This window comes from Rana temporaria, chromosome 10 (genome assembly GCF_905171775.1).
Source record: "Rana temporaria chromosome 10, aRanTem1.1, whole genome shotgun sequence".
In the NCBI taxonomy this organism is placed as follows: Eukaryota; Metazoa; Chordata; class Amphibia; order Anura; family Ranidae; genus Rana; species Rana temporaria.
Genome location: NC_053498.1, coordinates 90,077,674 through 90,099,655, shown reverse-complemented (window position 1 = coordinate 90,099,655; position 21,982 = coordinate 90,077,674). Strand labels below are relative to the sequence as shown.

At 42.5% G+C, this 21,982-nt stretch overlaps 1 protein-coding gene across 1 annotated transcript in view; it reads right to left on the bottom strand.

Moving 5' to 3' along the window:
* The window catches only part of GRIN2D (glutamate ionotropic receptor NMDA type subunit 2D), a 441,978-nt gene extending 423,669 nt beyond the window's left edge, over window positions 1–18,309 (bottom strand). The window contains exon 1 of the mRNA XM_040325680.1: window positions 17,762–18,309. Coding sequence (XP_040181614.1) covers window positions 17,762–18,208 — 447 coding nt within the window. The 5' untranslated portion in view covers window positions 18,209–18,309. The remainder of the gene's footprint in view (window positions 1–17,761) is intronic.
* Between the last annotated feature and the right edge of the window lie 3,673 nt (window positions 18,310–21,982).

Here is a 21,982-nt window from a genome sequence, read left to right as displayed (position 1 = left end):
AAGCGGAGTTCCACCCAAAAATGGAAATTCCACTTTTTGGAATCCTCCCCCCCTTCGGTGTCACATTTGCCACCTTTCAGGGGGAGGAGGAAGCAGATACCTGTCTAATGCAGATATTTTCTCCCACTTCCAGGCATAGATCGCCGCAGACTCCATGGCGATCTATGCCATGTCTGGCCCCTCCTCCGTTCCCCCGCCATCTTCTGGGAGACACACGGGTCCCAGAATACAGCAGGGACCAGTGTGATTGTGCATACGCAATAGGGAACCAGGCTTTGAAGTTGCAAGGCTTCACTTCCTGATTCCCTTATCGAAAATGGTGATGCTTCCACCCGAGAGCTGAGGGACAGATTGGCTTTGGGTGAGGACATGAGTGTGAGTGCCCTGGACAGGTAAGTGTCCATATTTTAAAAGTCAGCAGCTGCAGTGTTTGTAGCTGCTGACTTTAAAAAGAAATTGCCGGAACTCTGCTTTATTGAGGGAGAATTGGCTAGAATGTACTAAAGGAAAAAAAAAGAGTATGCATATGTGTTTTACTACAAGAATTAAGAGACCACAGATGACACAGCAGGGATAATGGCTCTAACCAATGCGTTTCCCCATACAAGGACGAGCCATACACTATGCACAAGCCTGTCAGGTTATGTGCCGCGGCTGTGCTTTTTAATCTTTATTTTGCTGATGGTGTCGATTCCAATAAATATTTTTAAATGATCTGCACCATGAAGCTTTTTTTTCTCTGCCATATCCAAACTAGCACCGACTCTGGAAGTGTATTCTGATACATATCTGCTGCAGGATGTACCGAGGTTGGAGCTCGGCTCAGTACGGACAGGACACCTTTACCTTCATGGGACAGGATACCTCAACTTCACGGGAGTCCTTGGATGCTGATCCGTAACCAGCTGATTGTGTTTTGACATGCCCTTCTGATCTCTATAACTTGAGATCCAACAGATCTGGTAAGCGGCGGTAATCGCCTCATTTATTGATGAACAGAATTTCCATCTTATCTGTAGTCAAGCTTTTCTTCCTTTTTTGTCCACATGGAAAATTGATAACTCCCTTTTTTTGTGGAACTGTGGTGTGAATGATCCATCTGGGTTTCTTATCCATGAACTAGATTAAGCCCCTGTCCCTTAATTATTCACGCATCACTCGCTTCACTTATTTGTCTACATTATGTTTATGGTGTATATATTAACCTCTGTGTAGCACACTGATTTCTGCTTTATATAAAAAAAAATTACCATTTACACAAAAGCAGTTGAAAGTGACCACCACTTCTTTGGTGATTTGACAAATCAAACAACAAAATAAAATTAAAGACAAAAAAGCCCTCAATAATATAGATGAAAAAAAGGAACAGTTGATTGCCAAGAGCTAGCAATCAGAAATATTGTTTTTCTGAAACAAATCCAATTCACTAACACAGTGGATGCTATTTGTCCCCTCTTATACAGCGAGAGGGCTGGCGTAACCAAAAGTCCATTATTGGCCCTTTTAAGCATGCGTGCGGAAGCCGCTGGTCACGGCACAGGGGCGACCGTTCCTTCAGAGCGCATGTGCCGATGACGTCATTGGCACAGTATACAGTAAATATCTCCTAAACAGTGCAAGTTTAGGAGATATTTACAGTACCTGTAGGTAAGCCTCATTAGGCTTACCCATAGGTACAAACAGGGGGAAGTTTATTTTCTCTTTAAATTTTGAATTTTTACAGGTTTAAAAAAATATATAATTTTTATTATTAAACAAGTATAAATTAAATAAGTGCTTTAAATTAAATTGATCACAAGCCATTGTAGTTTCCCTTTTGCAATAAACCTATCACCACTATCATGAAACTAAACTGTTAAAAAAAAAATACAAATGCTCTTCTACTTTTTGTATTACACCAGATGGATCTGAACTAAACTGATGTACTATTAGGGAGCTCTACCACCAGAGGGCTTAAACGACATTTACAGCAGAAACAGCTAAGGCCATCACAGACGGCAGGAAAAACAAAGTTAAATGCACACAAAGCTCATGAATTAGTTCTAACAATATTGTTTGTTCCTTAAGGAATTTCTTATCATAGCTGTCTGTCAAGGACAAATGCTGATAAAGAGTCTGTTGCAGCTTTCGAGCAGAACAATTCAAAAAGGTACTTAAAGAGAACTCTCACAAATGACCAGTTCACTTACGGAAAAAACGAACAAGATCACATTATTAATGTTACTGAGCTTTTTTAAGGTTTATATTTCCCACTCCTCTGTGCAGTGTCCATTGTCCTGACTCTGGGAGCATAATAAAGGCTTTGCTTTGCTCTCAAAAGTCTCCTTGGCCTACAATGTCTGAATCTAATCTCAGAAGTTTTGATTGGTTTAGAAGAGGGAAGGGAGCTCACATAATACTAATGCAATTTGACGTGTCCACTTACCTTTGAAGCAGTGGGAATAGCATGGGCCATGGGGCTAGGTAATAAACTGATCCTCTGAAAGTATATTTTGGCTGTTGGTTGTAAAGGTTTTTTTTTTTCTAAATAGGTTCCTTTAAGCTAGTGTAAAGAGGGGAGTGTAATGGCGCTTGCCAGTGGAAAACTGAAATATAATAAATATCAAATACCGCACAGCAACGTATGGATATTGACCAATGAATCCAATAAAATGTGTTCCACTCCTGGTTTCCTCAGAAACCCTTCATAGCATCCACAACTAGGATGTGAAGGGTGGAAATAGTGAGATTAATGAAATTGTTTGAGGACTGAACTGACAATGGGTCATAGGCTATTATGAAAATTTCAATACATAATAAACTCCAGTGCACTGGAGTTTATTATGTATTGAAATGTTCATAATAGCCTATGACCCATTGTCAGTTCAGTCCTCAAAAAATGTCATTAATCTCACTATTTCCACCCTTCACATCCTAGTTGTGGATGCTATGAAGGGTTTCTGAGGAAACCAGGAGTGGAACACATTTTATTGGATTCATTGGTCAATATCCATACGTTGCTGTGCGGTATTTGATATTTATTATATTTCAGTTTTCCACGGGCAAGCGCCATTACACTCCCCTCTTTACATATGTTATTTGGTGCGTGAGCACTGTTTTGGTAGTGGCTGCTGCTTTTATAGTCCAATATTGCTATTATATAATACTTGGTTTAGTTGCCCATGGTTAGTTTGGTTTTGCGCATTAGTTCCCCCCTTTATACATATCCTTTAAGCTAGTGCATTGTTGGTTCACTTACCTTTTCCTTCAATTTCCCTTCTAAATGTTTTTTTTTTTCTTTGTCTGAATTTCTCACTTCCTGTATCTCCTTAGTAAGCTTGCCCCCATGATCTGAGCCATTCTGACTGGGTGTTAGTCAGCCAGAACAGCTTACTGAGGAGGAACAGGAAGTGAGAAATTCAGACATAGAAAATAAACATTTAGAAGGGAAATTGAAATAAAAGGTGAGTGAACCAACAATGCACTAGCTTAAAGGAACCTATTTTAAAAAAAGAACCTTTACAACCCCTTTAACAACAACCTATCCAACTCAATCTGTGGCAAAGCAAAATTTCTGACAGACAAAATATACTTTCAGAGTTAAGTGAATCAACAATGCACTAGCTTAAAGGAACCTATTTCGAAAATAAAAAACAAACCTTTACAACTCCTTTAAGGTTAAATGGCTCTAATTTCTGTAGGTGAGTTACTGTAAAGAAACTGGAGCAGAGAGTTCTTTGGCATCTGGATATTGTTTGTAGCAAAAAAAAACTCTTACATAGGGAATCAAGGACAAGCCTAAATTCTGTGATAAATGCTACATATTCGTTTCCAAGATGGGACCTTGCTCTACCAATGGGGTGATAGTCCAAAAGTGTTTTAAAGAATAAGTGCAAATTCATAAAAGTGCACCTATCCTGGTTGACGTCCTTTAGGTTAATCTAAAATAAACATGAAGTATTGATTATATTACACTCTGCATGTTCTCTGTCTCCTGGTGATGCCTGCACAGTAAACCCCCACAGAAGACTATGAGGCCTCTCATCCTGTATTTCCCAGCTGGTGTCAGAGGTAGATGGACCCCATGGCCTTTCATGAGGCTTCCTGTGCAGGTGTGGCCAGGAAACAGAGGACGTGTGGCTCAAAACAATCTCTGAAAGCCACAGCCATCAGATTGAGGTAAGTATGCTGAATATATCTGTAAAGAAGGGGATAGGATCAGATAAGTCACCTTAAAGGGGTAACAGTATAAGTGCACTTTCTTTAAAAATGATTTTATCTTTTAATGTAACATGCATTTTAACAGAATAACTGCTTTCAGTTCAGCTAAAGTGGTCACTATTGAGGCCTAGGTTGATGGACTTTGGACTTTTGTTGATGGGAAAATGCTTTTAGGTTGCATTTAAGATCAGATTGACAGGTGCATATGACCTGCATTTGATCACTATCTAATTTGCATTGACCTTCTTCAAGTAGCTTTTGCATTCTTCTTGACTCCTATGGGGAAAAGAAGCAGTTTTGACTCAAACAAAATTCTGTTGACAAAAACCCTTAGCCCCCGTTCACATCAGGCATGATTTCAAACTCGCCTCCAATGTGAACATAGGCTTAAAGTCACAAATTTCGTAAGGATAGCTATTCAGTTTTCCCCAATCTTTGTATCTAGGGTTGGCAAAAGAAAGTAATGTAAAAGTAATGGATTTGCTTCTGAAACAGCTTAAATAGACATAAATAAATCAGGAGCAAGTTCTGAATAAAATCTTGCAACCACTGTCAGAACAAATAGCAATATCGTTATTTCCTATTACTTACTAAACAATGTTTTACACAGGTGAAATAGTGTTTTCTAGAAAACGGTATAGAAACATAGTCCCTGCTCTTTGTTAGAAGATAAAAGAGTTTCTCCGAAAGGTGCTTGATGGGGTTGTATTCAGGCTTATTCAAAGTCCATAACCCATCATTGGGGATGAGCCGAACACCCCCCTGTTCGGTTCGCACCAGAACTTGCGAACACACCAAATGTTCCTGTGAACTTTAGAACCCTATTAAAGTCTATGGGACTCGAACGTTTGAAATCTAAAGTGCTAATTTTAAAGGCTAATATGCAAGTTATTGTCCTAAAAAGTGTTTGCAGACCTGGGTCCTGTCCCAGGGGACATGTATCAATGCAAAAAAAGTTTTAAAAACGTCTGTTTTTCCGGGAGCAGTGAATTTAATAATCCTTAAAGTGAAACAATAAAAGTGAAATATTCCTTTAAATTTCGTACCTAGGGGGGGTGTAAAGTTAGCATGTGAAATGCCGCATGTTTCCCATACTTAGAACTGTCTCTGCACAAAGTGTAATTTCTGAAAGAAAAAAAGACATTTAAAACTGACTTGCGGCTATAATGAATTGTCGGCTCTGGCAATTCAGAGAGAATTCATTTATTAAAAAAAAAAGCGTGGGGTTCCCCCCAAATTCAATTACCAGGCCCTTCAGGTTTGGAATGGATATTAAGGGGAACCCCGCCGTCAATTAAAAAAAATTATGTGGGGTTCCCCCCAAATATCCATTCCAGACCCTTCAGGTCTGGTGTGGATTTTAAGAGGAACTCCACCCCAAATTTAAAATAAAAAATGGCGTGGAGTTCCCCCAAAAATCCACACCAACCCATTATCCAAGCACGTTAATCTGGCTGGCCACAGAAAAGAGGGGGGATAGAGTGCGCCCCCCTCTCCTGAACAGTACCAGGCCACATGCCCTCAACATGGGGAGGATGTCCCCATGTTGATGGGGACAAGGGCCTCATCCCCACAACCCTTGCCCGGTGGTCGTGGGGGTCTGCGGGCGGGAGGCTTATCAGAATTTTGGAAGACCACTTTAACAAAGGGGACCCTCAGATCCTGCCCCCCCCCATTGTACCCCTACCATTTCACGAAGGAAGTGTAAATAGTTTAAAAAAAACACACACACCGTAGAAAAAAAGTCCTTTATTAATAAAAAAAAAGAAAAAAATCCAGTGGTGGTAATCCACTCGGTCCCGGCTTCCTGCTCCAATGTTGTCTGTATCCAGCGACGGGTGATCTCCGGTCCAGCGATGAGAAGATCCATCCATCCAGAGCGCAGCATCGCCGACCTCCTCTCTCCGCTGGACACAACCCAGCGGAATGATGCAGGTGAAGCATTGACATTTCTTATATAGGGGAGGCGGGCCACCTGTTACGTGACCCCGCACCCTCTGCTTCGTCACTGGGGAAGCCCAGGTCTTCCCCCTTGCGTCAGAGGGGGCGGGGTCACGTGACGGGTGGCCCGCCTCCCCTATATAAGTAATGTCAAAGCTCCAGCCGCGTCATTCCACTGGGCTTTGTCCGGCGGAGAGAGGCAGTCTCCGATGCTGTGCTCTGGAGCTCTGGATGCCGGAAGATCTTCTCATCACTGGACCGGAGAGGAGATCACCCGTCTCTGGATACAGTCAACGTTGGAGCAGGAAGCCGGACCGAGAGTGGATTACCACCGCTGGATTTTTTAAATTTATTTTTTATTAATAAAGGACTTTTTTCTACGGTGTGTGTGTTTTTTCCAACTATTTACACTTCCTTCGTGAAATGGTAGGGGTACAATGTACCCCATTACCAATTCACATAGGGGGGGCAGGATCTGGGGGTCCCCTTTGTTAAAGGGGTCTTCCAGATTCTGATAAGCCCCCCGCCCGCAGACCCCCATAACCACTGGGCAAGGGTTGTGGGGATGAGGCCCTTGTCCCCATCAACAGAGCCGACAATTCATTATAGCCGCAAGTCAGTTTTAAATTTATTTTTTTCTTTCAGAAATGACACTTTGTACAGAGACAATTCTAATTACGGGAAACATGCGCTATTTCACATGCTAATTTTACACCCCCCCCCCCCCCCTAGGTACGAAATTTAAAGGAATATTTCACTTTTATTGTTTAACTTTTAGCATTATTAAATTCACTGCTCCCGAAAAAACAGCCGTTTTTAAAACTTTTTTTTGCATTGATACAGGACCCAGGTCCCCAAACACTTTTTAGGACAATAACTTGCATATTAGCCTTTAAAATTAGCACTTTAGATTTCTCCCATAGACTTTAACAGGGTGTTCCGCGTCTTTTCAAATTTGCCGCGAACACCCCAAATTGTTCAATGTTCGCCGAACAGGCAATGTTCGAGTGGAACATGAGTTTGACTCAAACTCGAAGCTCATCCCTACCCATCATTACACCAAAAAAAAGGAAGCTAGGATTCTGTGTACATTGTAGTTCAGTTCTTCTCAGACTTTTTTTTCTTTTGTTTCATCCTCAGATGTTATAAGCCCTAGGAACCCCCTAGATTCATTTCTTGCAAACCATACAATAAATTCCTATGCATATTTTACATAGTGGTTTGATGAGCAAACCAATAAAATAAAAATAATAGATATTTTTTTGCACATGTATTGTGTATTTAATTCAAAATATAGTACACCAATGTAATGCACATACAAATTATAATAAAAGCTACAGTATAAAATACATATTGAATTTTCAACGAATTGCACAAGAATAACAATGCGAAAAACAATAGCTGAATTGCATGTGAGAAAAAACGTGCTTGAACAGACAATTAAGGAAAAAAAAGGATTTTAATTTTGTCAGAATACAGCCTCTCCTGCAGCCTACTTGTGACAATTTAAACTCTGTACTGCACCCTGCCACGTACATAAACCTAAAACTGGTCTAACCTTGCATTCGTCCACTCTGCTCACTCAATATTCTATCCATTCTGCACACTCCATATTCAATTCACATTGCCCATACAATGTTCTATCCACTCTGCCTATTCCATCTTCCATCTACTCTGCCCATATTCTATCAACCTGGTCCACTGAATATTGCATCCACTCTATCCACTACATTAGATCCATTTTGCCCACTCAATATTCTATCCTCTCTACCTATTCCATAATCTATCCACTCTGTCAACTCCAAATTTTATCAATTCAATCCACTCCATATTCTATCCACACTACCCACTTAATATTCCATCCACTTTGCCCAGTCCATATTCTATTTACTCTGCCTTTGCCATATTCTAGCTATTTATCCCATTTTATATTCTATGCATTCCGCCCACTCCCTATGCCATCCACTTTGCCTATAACATATTCCATCCATTTTGCCCATTCTATATTCCATTCACTGTTCCCATTCCATATTTAATTTCCTCATTCCCTTCACTCTGCCCATGCCATATTCCATCCACTTTTCCCACTCCATATTCTATCCACTCTACCCACTCCATATACTGCCCACTTTGCACTTTCCATTGCCTATTCACTCTGCCCACTCTATTATTTCACCCCTTCTGCCCACTCAATATTGAATTTACTTGTACCACTCCATATTCCATCTTCTCTTATACTCACGCATATTCCATACACTCTTTTTACTCTTTTATCCTAACCATGTTCACTCCATTATTCTGTCACTCCCTCCATACCTTTTTCCCTGCACTTTCTCCAAGTTACCTTGTATGCACTTTGGCCATTTTTTCTGCTTGATGCATCTATACCACATCTGCTTACTTTAGGGCTACTGTAAACCATGAAAGGGCATAGTGTAAACCAATGAAGCATTTTTACCAACTGATCTCAAACTGACTGATTCTTAACACAAGAAAAACTGAAACAGAAGGCGCACACACCTAGTGCATTACCAGAGATAATTTAATAATAAGAAATTTTAGTAAAAAAGGGGGTACTCACAAAATGCAACTGCCAAAAGGCCAAAAAGCACAGTGCATGGACATGCACAGAACACGCGGTGCAGCTAACACGTTTCTAGGGTGCATCCCCTTGCTCAGAGCTAGGCTAGTCTGGTATAACTTTGGCAAGCGCTTTTATAGGGAATGGTGGAATTGAAAATTGTGAGCCAAAAAGAGCCATGCCCCCAAAGGTGCTGGAAACCAAAAGAAATTGATAAGAAATTATTAATAAAAAATTTAATAATATATATACAGTATATATTAGTGCGACTATATAGTCGCACTAATGTAAAAAAACAAAACAAAAAACTCCATCATAAGTATCGTATATATTCGAGTATAAGCTGACCCAAATATAAGCCGAGGCCCTTAATTTTACCACAAAAAAATGGGAAAACGTATTGACTCGAGTATAAGCCTAGGGTGATAATGCAGCAGCTACTGTAAGTGGAAAATAGGGTCAACAATGCCTATTTGCAGCCTCACTCTGCCCATTTGCATGCCTCACCTCATTGTGCCCATTGCAGCCTGACCTCACTGTGCCCATTGCAGCCTGACCTCAATGTGCCCATTGTAGCCTGACCTCACTGGGGCTATTGCAGCCTGACCTCACTGTGCCGATTTGTGTACCTGATTTTCCGTGACATGCATATTCAGACGGCAGGCGTGCAGTGTTAAAAAGCTGCGCCTCCTCCTCCTCCTGTCCTGTGATAGGCGGAACACATCAGACACTGTGTTCAGTGTTCCGCCTATCACGGACATCCTCTCGTCCTCTCGTCTATCACGGACTAGGCACAACTTTTTAACACTGCACGCCCACGGTCTGAATATGCATGTCAGAGACTCAGGTACACAGACTTAAGTATAAGCCAAAGGGGGCATTTTCGGCCTTAAAAAAAGGGCTGAAAAACTCGGCTTATACTCGAGTATATACGGCACTATAATAAATAAATAATGATGATGTATTCAAATCTATGATAAATTGCACATTCATTTATATTTAGTCAGATGAATACAGGTGTAGAAACAGCAAAAAAGCAAAAAAGGATGCAAGTTTGATAAATGAGTCAATCCAAGTCTCACTTCCCCATGTCTGCAGTAGCTGCGGGGGGGGGAGGGGGGTTTTGGGCACCTGCACACTGGGATCACTCATTTTTTTATTAATAATTTATTTTTAATTTTTTTATGCTTTCCCGCCCCTTTGAGGGTGCCACTCTTTTTGACACACAATTTTCAATTCCACCATTCCCTATAAAAGCGCTTGCCCATGGTGTACGAGACTAGCCTAGCTCTGAGGAAGGGGTGCGCGTTAGCTGTACCCCGTGTTCTGTGCATGTCCATGCACTGTGTTTATGGACTTTTGTCAGTTGCATTTTGTGAGTACCTACTTTTATACTAAAATTTCCTATTATTAAATTATCTCTGGTAATGTGTGCGCGCTATTGGTGTGTGCAGCCTATTGCATTAGGGTGTGCACCCCAGAGCACAAACACACATGTGTTTCAGTGGAGCAGTGGAAGGTGCGAGTAGAGCATAAATTGGTGCCAGTAGGGCAGTGGATGGTGCCATACGTTTTTTTCTTTTATTATTTTTTACAATTTTATTTTTGAAATAATTTTTTTTTTATTATTTTTTACAATTTTATTTTTGTAATTATTTAAAAAAAAAAGATTTTTTTTTATTATTATTATTAAAAAAATCTGAGGAAGGCAGCATCCACCTAGGATACACTATCTACCTTTCATACCACCATTTTATCTGACATCTGTTACTCCTCACCTTGGAAGACCTATAAGCGTAGGAAGTGACTGTGTTTTTTGACTGATTCTTAATGTCTGTTTACTATAATCCCTATCTACATTCTGTTCAATTTGCCCACCATCTTCTACAAAATCTGTCCATACCAGCTTTTTCTACTTCTCTCTTTCAAAAATATCAAACCGATCCATTTACATTGCTTGCCTTGTAGCTGACTCATGGCACGTTATGCCTAGACTATAAATTGGAAATGCTTTCTTTATAAAGCCACTCTACTACTAAATTAGAACTTTAATTGCTGTATTATGTCACATGCAATGCTATGCACATCCATCTCCTGTTAGCATATGAACTGCACTGTAGAGGATTCATTTGACAAACAGAAGTTGGCCTTCTATTGTGCAGTTCATATCCTGTCCAGTGAGGGATGTTAGAATTCATGTTTTCATATGAGAAGTCTCATGCCTCATTTAAAACCTTGGTGCATGTCACAGTTTCAAAATAGTTGTTATGAATAACTTAATTCAATTACCGTATATACTTGAGTATAAGCCGACCCGAATATAAGCAGAGGCACCTAATTTTACCACAAAAAAATGGGAAAACGTATTAGTATAAGCCTAGGGTGTCCACCTGCATGCCTCATTGTGCCTCACTTTGCCTCCCTGTGCCCATGTGCATGCCTCACTGTGCCCATGCCTCACTGAGAGATATGTGTGCCAAGTTCCGGGTCCAGGGGATCTACAACCGGCCGGTACTGGGTCCCCAAAGTCACCGGAGAAGAGAAAGTCCAGGAGATCAGGCGCAAAAAGGTGAATCGAGTAAAAGCCGAGGGGGGGCATTTTCAGCACAAAAAAATGTGCTGAAAAACTCGGCATATACTCGAGTATATACGGTACTTCTTTTTTCCTGTATGGTGGGTGTACTGTAATTCTCAGTATTTGTTTCTATTCTGTATATATGTATGCTGCACAGTATTACTTCTCACCTTTGGTATGCTGTATGTAATTCTCAGTCTTTATTTGTATTATGTGTGTATGGTAGCAGCACACTAGCATTATTCTTGTTTGCTGGGTGTGATTCTCAAAATATACGCTATTATTATGTCATTATGGTTGCTACATTGAATGGCACTATCAGTAAACTTTTCTAGATTTAACTGTAGACCCTGCTTCCTTGCCTACTCCATATCTCTATCTTCTCAGGTATAAGCGTGCGCTCAGGGTGTGGCAGGTGTGCCCAGGCACACCCTAATCACCCTTTACAGCACAGATTGCCCCTACTTCCCTGGCTCCCTCCTTCCCCCTGCAATGCTACCAGCTTCCCTCCTCTCCCGCCAGGTGTTGCTGCAAGGATGTTTTAGGATGAGTGGAGGAAGGGGTCGGTAAATATGTAATTGACCATCCCCTTTCTTTTTCTGAATGAACATCGTGAGTGATCAGTAGTGTGTGTTTGAGCTTTGGGGTGCACACCCTAATGCAATAGACTGCGCACACCTATGCTCTCAGGTCTATAAAAGCCATCTCAGTTCTGATCTCTGTTCCCCTCATGAACCCCTTGCCAGTGCTCCCTTACCAATCCTGCCTTTCTTCACAGCTGGCACTAAAATTTATAGTATCTATAGTATCATGGTGGATATTAATGTGAACAGTGATGTCACATGCCTGGTCATGTGACAATCCTTGGGTTTAGCAACCAATCGCTAGTGGTAAGCAACTATCCTAGGACAAGTCTACACACTCTATCATGCTCTAAAGCTCTAAGAACCTGCAAGACTGCGTTGGCAAGATCCATATCTAGAGCTCAAGGGAACCCCTCACAAAGGCAGCGTTGCTTTGCCCTGAATTTGATAGGTGACAGTGGAGTGTAGCTGCACTCTGCAAGAGCATTTGCTGCAAAGTTTCAGCCCCGGAAGGATTTAACCCCTTAATGACCAGGCCATGTTTTGCTTATTGGCTACCATGCACAGCTTCACCAGATTTTGCACTCTCCAGTTTTAGTAAATCAACCCCAATGTCTGTCAAAACTTCCTCCACTTCAAACAAAATTAATAATTTTTTTTGCAAAACATAGTCTGTATTGTACATGAATGGCTTATAGTCTATACGGTGGCAATAAAAATTAGATTCCAGCATCATGTGGTACACATTGCATTGTTTTTAAATTTTGCATGGCGTGTTGAAGACTCTAAAGTTGACTCAGACTAAGACGTACAGTATAACGACTTATTTAAAAAAGTGCAGATTTTATTTATCATATGCTGTAACTGATATTCACTTAGAATCAGTTACAGTGGTTGTAAACCCTTTACAACCACTTGAACCTACAGGTAAGCCTATATTAATGCTTACCTGTAGGTGCTTGAAATATCTCCCAGTCCTGCACGGTCTAGGAGATATTTGCACGCTGTGCCGTTTCTAACTCGGGTCATGCACGGTAGTGACGTCACGTGACATCACGCGACGTCACATGACATCACGCGACTCCGCCCACTCACAGAGCTGGAGTTAGCCGCCCCGGAAGGAAGAGGGGTGAAGAATGGACTCTTGCTACTTGCGAGGAAGACGGGGACATTGCGGGCTTCTCCTGCAGGTAAGTGTCACATAATGGGCTACTTTGCGATGCATAGTAGCCCATTATGCTTTACCTTTGCAGGGAAACAAAGAGGAAGTAACACCCATCAGGGTTTACTTCCTCTTTAAGACTGTACAAGACTGTATTTTAAATACTATTTTGAAAATGTGGCATGTCTAGCAAATAAAGCTGTTAAATTTGAATACGTTAAAACTATTGTCACCTATTTTTTACATTTACTATGGCATACAAATATACCTTTTGTCTTAACTTCCTCTAGAGTAGATTACACTATGATAAGAATCGACAATTATTGTTTTTTTTTCAGGAGAAGTTTGACTGGATTACATCAGTCATATTAGACTTTTATGAAAACTGGCACTAATATGAAATTATATTACATTTCTTAGAAAGGTCAATTGGATTAGAGATTTTTTTAATTATAAAGTACATTTAACATCTCTGAGTTGAACACTAATCAATTTCTAATCAGGGCAAGTTATCATGATTGAAATGTAATGAATATCCCCCCAAGATTTTAATCTCAGAGTACCACTTGGCAACATATAATTGCACCTGCATCTGAAACTCATGCATGACATGCACAATTACTGTTTCCTGCAAATCTACAAATCCCACTGCAAACCCCATTGAAGGAACATTTTACCGAGCAATTGTGATCCCTTGTGGGGCTGCTGAACAAGTTATTCCCAAACATAAAGAATTGGATTGGGCAGTTTAAAATTGGTAGGACAGCAGCAAAGAAGTACTTCTGCCCTACAAACAAGACCCCCAAAAATATGGGGGGGGGGGGTGTCAACACATAACAGGCTATTCACCCCCAGCCAGACCTACTACCTGGTGCAAGTATGCAAAGAAGATTTGTACATTATGGCAAACTTAATTGTCAATGTGCTACCTCCAACAATGTGATGGTCATGACCTGCTTCAATGATCCAAAGCTAACATCTTTAATCGGTCTCCATCAGCTTTTGGTATCTATGATCATCATAATTGGCCAGACCAATATTATTTAATTTCCATGGATGTGTACAGGAATTTATTCTTCCTGGTGTATCCTAGACTGGGGCTTATAAATGCCATTCAACTTCGTCCTTCGTTGCAGTGTATTATCCTTATGCAGTGTGGACAGGCTTAAACTGAGTATTAATTGATGCAGAAGTGCATCACCCATCTTTAAGCAGACCACGTTGCAATGCACATCTATAGAGTGTCTCCAGTGTTGGGGCAGCCATCTTGGCTGGATCTATTTAAATCCTAGATAATGGTGATTGGTTGATGCAACAGAGCAAGGGGACAGTGAACTGGGCTGCCGCAAATGGGAGCTATGTCTGCCACTATCCTGGAAAATGCAGGGAGGAAGCAACGGAGGGGACTATTTTCATGTGTTAAGCAGCCCACATCTGTGCTGAGAGAGCACAACAAGGTTGTAGTTAAGGGGGAGCAGTGGTGTGTGGCCAGAGGGTTTACTTTTTTCTGGAGCAATTTGATGCTGTGCTGCCCAGGAGAAGGGTGCTGCCCAGAGCTGCTGCTGCTGGATGAACAGATCCTTTCCATATCTGGCCACAATCAGGTCAGAAGCTTCTGCCTGGGAGGGTGTGATTTGGATGTCTCATGAGATCAGACTGTACTAGAGAGCACACTCACCACTTGTAAGGAAGAGACGGTCTCAGCAGGAATGAAAGCGAGAGCTCATCAGCAATGTCTTACTTGAACTGACTTGGACTGGACTTTTACTGAATTGAGGCACATGTCGGAGATCCATAAGAGGGTGCCCTGGGACTCGTAAGAAACTAACATTATAAAAGTTAATCTGTTGCCTGCTGGGAACTATTGTGCTTACTTTAAGGGCACCATGTTACATTTTTTTTTCATCAATCACTTGCCAGTGGAAAAAAACGGCGACTGTTATAGCAAGTTAGGGCTGTCTTTATATGCATACTGTTGCTAGGTAAATGCAGTTCAGTTCAAATAATTATTGTTACTCAGAATACTACACATCTCTCAGAATAAAGTTATTGTCTTATTGGTTGTTTAAATAAGTATACTTGCTAATCATTTCTCCTTTTAGGCTGTACTTGGCCTAATATATTATTTGAAACATCTTAAAGGGGTTGTAAAGGTAAATGTTTTTTCATTATGCATTAAGGTGAAAAAACATCCGACAGCACCGGCCACCCCCTAAGCCCCCGTTTTACTTACCTCATCCCTCGAAAGTCCCGCGCGCGTCCCTGTCACCCTGTTCGGTTCCCAGCCTGGCCGTTGATTGGCTAGGTTGGACGGATTGATAGCAGCACAGCCATTGGCTGGCGCTGCTGTCAATCACATCCAATGATGCGGCGTGCCGGGGGGCGGGGGCCGATTGATACAGTTGGCGGCTATGGCCGCCGCTGTATCACAGGAGCGTGCTCGCAAGAGCTTTCCACCATGAGAGGGAGCTCGCATGAAGGTAGAAAGCTCATGCAAGGAGGAGCCGAGACAGCCGCCGAGGGAACCCAGAAGACCGGATTTGGGGACACCCTGTGCCAAACGAGCTGCACAGTGGAGGTAAGTATAAAATGTTTGTTATTTTACCAAAAAAATGTTTTACTTTAGTGTTCCTTTAAGGTGTGTCAGTAAGTATTGGGTGAGCGAGATGTGTAATCTTCGGGTGAGCAGAGAAATCACAAAACAAATTAGCGTCTTCTACGAGGGTAGCACTACACTGGTACCAAAGACAGGTCAGATGTGCATACTAAACTGGGCACATGTCTCATTTCCCCACCTCCTCACAGGAACCTTTTAAAATTATTTACAATACATAGTTAAGTCTGCTACACATATTATAGTTAACTATATTAGAAAATGGGTAATATTGTCCTTTCTCAAAACTTTATTGGGTATATTAAATCCAAAGCACAACCACTGGTGTACAATATTTACAGACTAAGCAAGAAAGAGAGGAACCAAGCATCCTCATAGCGTAGTCTTTATAATGTTCAGTAGTTGGAATATGATTAACATGAATTGTTTCTTTCCTGTAAATCATTCCCAGCAAATCACTTTGATGGAACAACCAAGGTCACTTACTGGACATGATGGAGAACCTGTCATATTACTATTCAAGGCAGGGGAGAGTTTTTAATGTACATACAGGAGATGCGCTTTGGCTTCATGCATCTTTCAACAAACTTGTGGAGAACATTCTGTAGGAATTCAAAATGATACGTGGCTAGATTATCAATGCCTCCTATCCTACTCAGGATATCTGCTAGGTACTACACAAAACTTTTGATGATCTTGTTTTAAGTGCATTTACTCTTCCTCACCCCAAGATTGTTTTACCAGATAAATTGTAACCATAACTGCTTGGAAAAGAAGATGGATTGCAGGTTTATTGGTTTTAACAGCAACTTTTTAATATTCTCTGTGTAATTCCACCTAGTAGTAAAATTGGAGATAAATGCACTGTACACACAATGTACCTTTGTTTCCACCAATCTAAGCACAGAGATTTTCTATCTTTGTATTGGGATAGTTCATTCGTTTAGGGAGTCTGTCTTCACTTTTTGGTTTAAAGAATAAGTCCAGGGAATATGTAAATACAATAGACTGCTAATCAAGGGCTGCTAGATGTTAACTGTACTAATTAAAAGGTGTACCGTTATATCCCCTTTAGTGGAACACTCTTTTCTTCCTCTCTTTCCCTTCTTCGGTAAAACATATATTATCTCTAGCTGCTGAATGATGTTTGCACATGTGACAGTTACTTAAAGCTGAACTCTAGCCATTTTGATATAGATAAAGTTTGAAAGAATTTCAACTTCTGGTTTTGTTGCTGCAGATTCCCAATGAGGACAGTAAGTGAAATGAAAAAAACTTACAGAAATGTAAAATCTTCCTTAATCTTTGCAAAAGAAAAAAAAAGGTTGGATAAAGTTAGACAATAAGCAATACACTATAAAATAAAACCAAACATGTGACTATACAAAACAAACAAAATGTACATAGTACAGCAGTTACCTCCAGGTGCCTGCACACTTGGTCAGCGTCTGGATCACAGGAGACCCTACCATGCAAATATTGTTTGGATTTCAGGGCTAGGAGCCTGATCCCAATAGCTCCCATACTATTGGTTATAAGACCATCCAGCAGTGATGGGACACCAATAAAGTGTATGTAAACCCTAACATTTAGCTTTTATTATTCCGTTCCTTTTGGTTTAGTATTAATCCCATTGAAAATGATTTACTATTACTGCTCAATAATTGCAAAAATATCTATTGATCCTACCTGAAATCTTGTAAGCTTCCTGTTTGATTTGTCTCTGCTGACTGTTATCAATTGGGCAAGAAGGCCTGTGAGCCAGGCCTTCTCGTTCAACATCAGTGCCTGACCTCACAAATGCACTTCTGGAAGAATGGTCAAACATTCCCATAGACACATACCTAAACCATGTGGACAGCCTTCCCTGAGGAGTTGAAACTGTTATAGCTGTAAAGGGTGGGCCAACTCAATATCAAACCCTATGACCTAAGACTAGGATGTCATTAAAGTTCATGTGCGTGTAAAGGCTAGTGTCCCAATACTTTGGTAATATGGTGTATATATATATATATATATATATATATATATATATATGGAGAAGAGCTAAGAGAAACAAGGAGCTCTAATAGAAATAATAAAAATTATATATATTTCTACATACCTTTGGTGTAAGCACAATTGCAGATCCTCCATTAATTCCAATGATGGGCATGGATGTTTGTGCAGAAATAAAGTCCAGTATCTGAGCCACAGACTCTGTTCTTGTATCATCTTCAAAAACAATGCCATGAATGCGCAGGCTGGACAGAACATCACATATTTGCAGGATAAGGCTGCGAGGGTTTGTGTCATTAAGTATTACTGAAACTGGATTCACTTCCATAGAAAAATTGCGGAAAGCTGAGGGTTCAAAGCTGGCATTCTTCGGTTGGTAAGAGGTACCGCTAAAAATTATGGCCACGTTAAGAGATCTTGCAGGTTCTTCTTCTCGAAATTCTAGAAAAGGGCTGGCGCATGCCAGGGCCATCAGAAATAGCATCCTAGCAGCAGCGGGCACAAAGGCAGTGTTGATAGCTGGTGGAAAACACATCTCGAAGGGTTTTGGCATCCACTCTATGTATAGGAAAAAGAACAGAGAACACAAGTAAGGATTATGAATAAGGCAGGTTGCACTCAGGAAACAAAATATGAAGTGTAAAATTAGGATATAATATTATTTTTCATATATACTTATTAAATTGTGGTGGTTACAGTTACAGTATGTTACATGTATCTGTACTGGTAGGCTTAAGCTGGTAATATGCATTGGGTTGGGATTGGAGACATCTGCACAATCAGGATTTATTTTTATTTATATATACTAGTATAATTTGCATAAATGCATTTACCTAGGCCCTCTACAACTCAAATGTCAGCCCTATCTTCAACAATATAGCTATTAGCCAAAAAAAAATCAATCTAGATTACATATTTTCCCTGCGAGATCTGAGATTCCTGCTCAAGTCTGAAGGTATTCATAAACATCTAAGTTATTTCCTAATAGCAGCAGGAAGGATCATTAAATATATATCAGTGACTTTACTGTCTGTGATATGTAGGCAATAGAAATGAGTGAATGTATTTGCTCAAACTGATATTTAGCTCAGATGGCAGTGATTTATTCAGTGTGGTGCGTGGATAGATTTCTACTTGTGTTATATGTAGTACAACAGCCGTGATCCCTTTAATTCATGATTACCCAAGATTTCCTCAAAAAGTAACCTACCTCAGCAGACATTTTTCAAATGTTTATTACATGTAATCTACTATTAATTATATTATTTCCAAAGTAAAAAAACAGAATTAAAGCATTACATTTCCCGGGAATATTTTTAATTGCAGGTTGCTAAGATAATATTTATCCAACTGGGTTGGTCATACAGGAAACATTACTATATGAACCAGAGACGTTCAATCACTTGTGTACACTGAGGGACATGTACCACGACAAAAACTTAAATTGTGGTAAAATATACAAACAATCGGAGATGCTCTTTTTAAGTCTTAAAGGTCAACATTTAAAGTGATATTAACCCTTTCGCTGCCAGAGCCGCTTTTTGCACACGTTTAACCACTTGCCACCCAGGCGAATGCAGACACTTCGCTCCTACGTGTAAAAATCATAATTGTTGTTGAGGGGCGTGTCCGGACGTGAAGCAGGGAGGACGTGTGGATGCTGAGCTCCACGCAGGCAGAGAGAATCCACTGCCATCCTCGCCTCAAATCCAGCCTAACTCGGCAGCTACTACGCCACCTACCTTCCATAGCTGACTGTGGCCGGTCCGGCTGGCTTGGAGGCACATCCACCGAGAATCCCGGGTTACAGCTGTGGAGTGACCCGCTCCGCGCCGCCGCCATCTTGCGGCCTGTGCCTCCTCCGGAGCTCGTGGCACTTGCATCCCGGTCGCAGGGAGAGGAGCCCTTCCTACACCGCCAGCCGGGACATCTCCGGAGGTATCCACCTGCCCGCTCTGCTAGGGGGAAACCCCCTAATCTCCGGCCGGGGACCGCAGAGCTCCGCGGCGCCATCTTGCGGCCTACTGTCCGGATCCCTGCAGCTATCAGGACACTGTAAGTAACGGGCCTAGGCCTCTCCCCGACCGACTGACATCCCGGGCTGTCACCATCCAGTAGCCTGCTCTGGGGACACGATTGCAGCATAGGGGGGGGACACCAACTAACTATTACTCGGCCGGCCTCCCCTCTCAGGAAAGACCGTGGCTTCGGCCTACTCCTGGAGGTCGGCGGCCATCTTGCTGCTCCAACTACTCCTGGCCTTCTCAGGCATCCTACTACCCCTCAGCCCTGATTAGTGCCTGGTCGGTGTCACCTACTTATCAATCACTACTTGCTGCCTGACCTTGCTGCAGAAACAATTGTATATAGACCACTGTCCCCTTTGACTGCCCGGGGGCACATTACCCCGTGAAATGGACATTAATCTGGGGGGCGCATGCGCGCGAGTGATGGAGATGCCTGCCTGATTCCTTAGCTCCGCGCCGTCGGGATCAACAAACCAGCCTAACGTAGCACAGAATCAGCGGGGGCATTAATTACTCACCTCCGGGAGCTTGTGAGTACACGGGGCAGCCGGTGGTTATGCACCGCGCCGCGAAGAACAAGCAGAAGCGGCAGCCCGGTAAGCTTTCCCCGGCCTCGGGTAGGGGCCGAAACAAGATGGCGCCTGAGCCTCCGGAGCCTGATGAGGAAACTCAGCTCTCAGCTGCTAGTTCGGGATCCCCTGCTGACAGTCTCCATCTGTTTCCCATGGATGGGGAAAGCACTCTCCCTGCAGACTCGGAGACTTTGCTGGCCAAATTTCGCAGCATTGTGAGGGATGAAATCACCACTGCCTCTCGTAAGCTCTCCTCGGACTTTGTGCGGGGTCTTAAAGAAATAGGCCATCGCACCAATCAGTTGGAGCAACGCATGGATTTGGCCACCACTGTGTTAGACGGCCATGAGGAGGAAGTGTGCAGGTTGTCAACTGAGCTGGAAACACTACGGGACACGTTGGAAGACGCGGAAAATAGGGCCCGCAGAGACAATCTGCGTGTCCGTGGTATCCCCGAGGTCATCACCGACTTGCAGGGAACAGCTACTGCTTTCTTCCAAGAATTGGCTCCTGGCATACCGGCAGACAGGCTCGAATTTGATCGCATTCACAGGTCCTTGGCCCCCAAGCCTTCTGAGGGGCCCCCGAGGGATGTGATTATCAAGTTCCATTACTATCGTACTAAGGAGAAGCTTTTGCAGTCTGCTAGGGAACGTCAGGATCTTTCATTCCAAGGTAATTCCCTCCAGCTATTCGCTGACCTTTCGCCGGTCACAATTGCCAGGCGACGGGGCCTCAAGCCTTACCTTCAAATCCTTCAGTCCCATGGGATAAAATACCGATGGGGATTCCCGTTCAAGTTGTCTTTCTCTCACCTGGGTCGCCACTACCAAGCTACCTCCCCTGCCGATCTGAAGCGCCACTTCCTGGATCTTCAACTGGGCCTCCCTTCATCCCAGCATGATGCTCCGTCTTCATCTTCCAGGCCCGGACCCTCCGGACCACCCCGTCAGCTCTCCCGGGCTTCTCAGGGCTCTCAGTCTGGATCCCAGGCCCTGCGAGATTTGCAGGCCCAGCGTTTTCAGCAGTCCAACAATGGCTGAACTTGCTTGATTTTTTCTCATTTTGATTGCACCCAATCTTTGTTTTTTGTTTTTTTTTCCCTTCAAAGCTACCCGATCCTGTGTTGCACCATCTGGACGTTGCTCTCTTGTTAGCTCCACACATGGATCGGGATGGCGGATTTTGGTTTGTGTCCCCCTGCTGTTACTTCGTCCTGTTTTGGCCGTGACAGCGTGGCCGGGGGGGGGTTGCCCTGCTGACCGCCCCGCTTGTGAGATGGTGGTCCGGGGCACTGATTGCTCTCCCTTTGTTGCCACGCGAGGCCTTGACCTGAGTGTGCCTTCCTGCCCCTCCTCCTCTGATGTCCCCCCATTTTGCCCGAGCGGGTCGGGCTGTGAGTTTACTTTTATTTTAGTTTTTTTTTTCTTATTTGTTCGTTTTAACTATTTCTGTAATTTTCTGGGGTGTTGCGGAGGGGGGAGGGGGTGCATTTGGGGTGGGGGACGCTCCCGCAGTTTGGCTTGCGATTGGTGTGTTTAGGGATGCCGTGCCGCGGCCCTCCGCTCCTGCCCTGTGGGGCTGGGGGGGTTGTGGCTATGGCTGTGGTGCTTCGGTCCCTCTTGCTTCCGGGAGTTGACGGCCCTATGTTGGTCGTCTCTGGGGGCTCGGGGGACCTGCACGTCATATGTTTCAATCTGTTGACTGCCTATGGTAGTCGCCATTTTA